The 5,600-nt window shown below is 39.9% G+C and overlaps 1 protein-coding gene across 1 annotated transcript; it reads right to left on the minus strand.

Annotated features, from left to right (window-relative positions):
- Positions 1-296: 296 nt before the first annotated feature.
- On the minus strand, positions 297-1,753 carry LOC110030006 (CBL-interacting serine/threonine-protein kinase 14-like). The gene has a single exon (XM_020732536.1). The coding sequence runs from the start codon at positions 1,629-1,631 to the stop codon at positions 297-299; it is 1,335 nt and encodes a 444-aa protein (XP_020588195.1). The 5' UTR covers positions 1,632-1,753.
- Between the last annotated feature and the right edge of the window lie 3,847 nt (positions 1,754-5,600).

The raw sequence follows: 5,600 nt of genomic DNA on the forward strand, positions 1-5,600 counted from the left end.
AAATCATTTATGATGCGAGCATATTTAAACACTTATATTAAGTATATTGCACCTGATATGAGCTTTATTCATGCATACAAGAACACACCCGACTTGGCGTCACTCACTTCCGGCTCGCCGACGGTTCGCCCTCCATCAGCATCTCCTCGTTGTGAAAGACCGGCGACACCGGTTCGCTCGCCGGTTCAATTCTCTTTTTCCCTCCGACAACCGGCGCACCGGTTCCCTCGCCGGTTCAATTCTCTTTGTCCCTCCGACAACCGGCGTCGAAGGGCTGCTTGACGACTCGCCGGAAGTCAACCCCGCGCAGACCGGTGTCGGCGGCTCGCTGGCCGAACCGAACCTCTGATCGCCGCAGCAAGCCTCCCCCTCCAGAACTCCACATTCCACTTCGCCGCCTCCATCCCGCCGCCTCTCTCGACTTCCACCATCACTAACTCCGGGGAAAGACGGAAAACATCCACCCAAGCGATGAGGGCCCCCATCCTCCCCTGCACGGCAGCGCTGCCTCGACCCTTGAATCCCCTCAGCCGCCGGCGAACCACGAGCCCCTCTTCCCTCCCCACCGTCTCCACTCTCTCCAGCACCGCCTCAACCGGTCCTGCCGAGATGAAACGCTGCAGAGCCTCCACGGTTGGATTGAAGAAGCCGGAGAGGTTGAATCTCGGGTTCAGGGAGATGATATCGAAGGCATTGAGATCTCTATCATCGTCTTCCTCATTTTCCCTCTCGACCCTAGATATTCGCTCCTCGATATCCTCCCGGAATCTCATCAATTTAAGCATGTTTCCCTCCTCTAATCCCCTTCTAAACCAGGGATCATTCAGAATCCCCTCGATGGTTATCCTCGTCCCCGGATTTGTATCGAGGAGCCTGGAAAGCAATTGCCGGAGCTCCGGAGAAATCCATCTAGGGCATCGGTACTCACCGCGGTAGATCTTACGGTACAATGCCATCAAATTGGGATCATTGAAGGGGAGATATCCAGCATTGAGGACGAATAGGATGACACCGCAGGACCAAATGTCGACCTTAGCGCCTTCGTATCCCCTTCTTGATAGAATCTCTGGGGCAACATAGGCTGGAGTGCCGCAAAGGGTGTGAAACAGGCCATCAGAGCGGATCTGTTCCGCCACCGCAGAAAGGCCGAAATCGGAGACCTTGAGATTACCAGAATCATCGAGTAGCAAATTCTCAGGCTTCAGATCACGATGAAACACACCTCGAGCGTGGCAGAATGCGACGGCGAAGATGAGTTGGTGGAAGAATCGCCGGGATTGGTCTTCGGGAAGGCGGCCGCGGGAGACGTGGGAGAAGAGCTCGCCCCCCTTGACGTACTCCATGACAAAGTAGATATTGGAGTGGGAGGCGAGGACTTCAAGGAGGCGGACGATATTGGGGTGGCGGAGGCGGCGCATAACGACGATCTCACGCTTGGTGTTGACGACGAGACCGCTGCGGATAACCTTTGCTTTGCTGATGATCTTAATGGCAACATTGTGGCCGAGGGGAATGTGGCGGGCGTGATAGACTTTGGCGAAGGCTCCGACGCCGAGGAGACGGCCGATTTCGTACTTTCCGAAAAGGATCTTCGCCGACGCCGCCGGTGGGGCGACGCCGGAGGAATGCATGAATGGGGAGTCGTTCGGCCTTGAGATATTTTCGTTCAATTTCGGGGCCGACGACTCCAGCTCTGCTCCAAATTTAGGAGGAGAGGAGGAGGAGGGCGGGAGGGAGGAATGCTTCTATTGGTTTTGTTCATTGGCGGTTTGGAACAGAGCACGGGGTTCTCGGGAGAATTTATGGACGAAAGAATGAGAGAGTTATACATATATATATATATATATATATGTATATATATATATATGTATGCATTTGGTGGAGGTTTGGAGGCAGGCGTATTGAACGAATTAATGCATTCAACGATAAGCTGTTTATTTGTTTTATTTAAAGCTAATCCTTATTTGATGACAAGATTTAAGCAAGTCACATGAGATTGAAAAATGGAGGGAGATGCATGTAGTTGGGGGAACTTAAGTGCTACAAATGATATGTAAGAAATAGATTTAATATCTTAAATTATATTCTAAATAATAATAATAAGGGTGATCCCAATGCTTAAATAATTGAAAAAAAATTTGTTGTTCAAAAGGAGCTTTAATGCTCTCTCTTTCAATTTGATATGTATAAATATTGCCGCTGAATGTTGTACATTTACGAACCATTTGGGGCAGCTTACAAGTGCGGGGCCATTTTTGAAAAAGTCGTGGTACCATTTGAATCGCTCGTTTTGACCGCTTATCCGAAAACGCGGTTACATTTTTATACTAAACGCAGGCCGCAAGTCGAACTTTATGGTCAACCAGCGGCCGCATTTCAGGATAAACTGCTTATCCTAAAACGTACAAGCTGCCCCAAACACACCCTTAAATATCAAATTTTAGGTGTGAGATATTATTGAATTTAGAAATATAAGTGAACTCAGTGTACATAAATAGAGTTTGTAAGAGGAGAAATAAAGAAGATTACTTATTAGTTGATCTAATAAAATGGGGAAAGTCTCCATCCCTTGAGGTTGACCTCTTCTATTTATTGGCTAAGGGGTTATCGCGCTCAAGAAATGTTGCATAAATGGCCACATAAAGGGAAAAATTGAACAACTTTAAGTACAATGAAATACGAAGCTCTGTGTAGGGAATGTCTTCACAAGTATATGGGAAGGTGCGAGTTGCAGTCTTACCGAAGTTAAGGTGAATTGATGAAGGCCATTGAGTTGCCGACCTATGCCAACCTGTGATATCTTTGAATGTGCTCAAAATATTTTTGGTTTCCATCACGTCTGAAATGCTCCCGCGTTCCGCTGATCCATAGACATTTATTGATATATATTTATTTTTTAGACGACCTTATTTGTTTGTTATTTACTCATGAAGTACGACGTTGCATTTTGATGAGAACTTGTTCTCCTTGCCAAGTTGATGTGAGTTGCGACCTTGTTGAATTAAGGCAAACTGATGAAGGTGGTTGAGTTCTTGAGACTTATGCCAACATATGATCTCTTTGAATATGCTAGTAATATTTTTGTTTCTGTCACTTGCTTGAAACACTCTCACTTTGCGCTCATCCATAGACGCTTATCGATATACATTAATACAAAAAAAAAAATTGTGATATGCATGTAAGTTGCCCTTTTTAACTTTTTTAGTTTTTTTTTCAACTTTATACGTGTTATATTCTATGGAAATCATTTTACTAAAATTATAAATATAATAAACACTAATAATAATCCATTATTACATAATACTATTTATTTTTTTAATGACATTTGATATTATACTATTGAAGATTAAACATTATTGCCAAGAATATAGTCTGACAAATCTTTTTACCAATTTGACTCTCAATCTACTTCTTACAAGTTATGAAAATCTATAGGACCTCACTCATATGTTTCATACTGTACACTCAAATACATTAAGAGTAATTATCGATGAAAAGAAAAAATATATTTGCCTGTCGAATGATGTTGTTTTCATCAAACCCTAAAAATCTGTGTGAACATGCTTTCTAAAATATCATTTATATTGTAGATGATAGTATTAAAGAATACTCGTGTCTTCTTGACAAACACATAATGTTCACAGAAATCAAGTTTGATGCTGACATTCCTTTGATCAATCTTTACTTCACCAAAGCTTAAAGTGAAGCCTCTTCAACATGAACTAATCATATATTCAACAATGTAGTGGCATCAAAAGAATTATCAACAACAACAGTCATTCCAATCACTGTATTATCCTAAGATAGTAAATGTTGTGATGACAAACTTCATAAAAATCCATGATCAACGACATATCCTCATAACTCATGTCTCAATAACTATCTTGTACCTCTTACCTCTTAGGCTCCAATTGATAGCATATTATTCCTAATATCCAAAAAATGTGTCTAACATTAGTCAACTCCCTTATAGTACATCATGCATATTAGTAGAGATGCTACCTATACTAATAGTTGACAATTTTAATCATTGCCCATATATACTCCAATGCCATCAAACTTTTTGAATGTACAGAACCACTCTCGATGGGAATGAATATGATAGGTAGCAACTGTTTCTAGACTCTATCAAGAATCATGTATACAAATAATGAGAAACTGCAGATAACAATATATATGAATTTACCTCGTCACTCTTATGAATAATATGATTGGCTTTTGCCTCAGAGAAAAATTCATTTTCTCATTCTCCTTCTACCTCTGACAATCTTTCTTTTAATGACCAGTCTTAAAATATAAGTCATGTTTTTTTTTGTAAAGACTAAGCCAACAAGGACTTATCTTAATTTTGAGAAGTATCGATGTTGTCACCCTTCTTTGCCTAGTTTTTTTTATTCTCGGATCTGTCATGTTGAAGTGTAAATGTCTCAACCAACTCCATCTTTGTGGATTGCTTTTCCTTTCGATAAAACTCATGACTTAATAATTTTGTAGTATCCTTGCCATAATTCAGACCTCCATCTCATAAATGAGTGTTGTCTTGAAGTTTTCATAGTCTTCCGGGAGCGAACTCAATACAAGAAGTGTCTTTTCTTCATCTACAATCTTCTCATCCACAAATTCAATAACCCTATCAAAAACTTTATAAAATCATTCAAGTACTCGCTAATAATAACCCTGCATATTATTTGAAACCTATAGATTTGATGTTTCATATGAAGATGTTTCCCCACACTTTTCATGATATATTTGTTCTTTAGTGTCCTCCACAATTTTTATATAGAAGTCTTCATCATCGCCCCATAAATGATCTTCTGAGGCAAGAAATTCCATATCAAGACACAATTACTTCGGTTTATCCTTAATCAATCTCTTTTGATATCTCTCCAAGATGCTCATCGCTATCTAGAACTTTCTCCATATTAAAAAACTGTAACACATCCGTCATTTCACATCGTCACAAACCGAAGTCCTCTTTATCATCAAATTTCTTCATATCAATCTTGATAGGATGTCTAATCATTTCAAGAATTGATGCAATTTCCACAATCCTGATGGATGCAATTTTTTTTGCCCAACTTGCTCCGATCTTTTTATCTTAAATCAATAACTTTGCCAGAATCTCAGTTGCTCATTGCCAGAATTGTCAATCTGGCTCTGATATCGATTGTTATGCAAAATAATGCAAAAATAAACAAGATGCCTATGTTCATGAGGAGATGTTATTCAACTATCAATAAGTTGGTTTAAAACTCAACACACACACCAAATCCTCCATAATCTCCTATGTAAATAAAAGATGTTTAGAGCATACAAAATATGAATATTTCAAATAAAGGAAATATCATGCAATTTGATTTCCTTTAATTAGGTTTCACAATACAGAAAAAATTATATTACTAGATCTCCTCAAATAAGATTACCTATTATCAATCTACTTAATTTACACACTTCCTAATTTACAACAACTAGATTTAATATTTTACATAACACGTGTACACACATCATCTATAAAATAGTTCCACCACGTCGAAATGGTCTCATTTATTTACAACTTTGGGTCGGCCTATGATAAGCTGGATAAGTCACCATGTAAAAAA

This window comes from Phalaenopsis equestris, unplaced genomic scaffold, assembly GCF_001263595.1.
Source record: "Phalaenopsis equestris unplaced genomic scaffold, ASM126359v1 Scaffold000629, whole genome shotgun sequence".
In the NCBI taxonomy this organism is placed as follows: domain Eukaryota; kingdom Viridiplantae; phylum Streptophyta; class Magnoliopsida; order Asparagales; family Orchidaceae; genus Phalaenopsis; species Phalaenopsis equestris.

Bases quoted from the DNA above. Each gene is read 5' to 3' on its own strand.
- LOC110030006 (XM_020732536.1), bottom strand. From the start codon at position 1,631: ATGCATTCCTCCGGCGTCGCCCCACCGGCGGCGTCGGCGAAGATCCTT.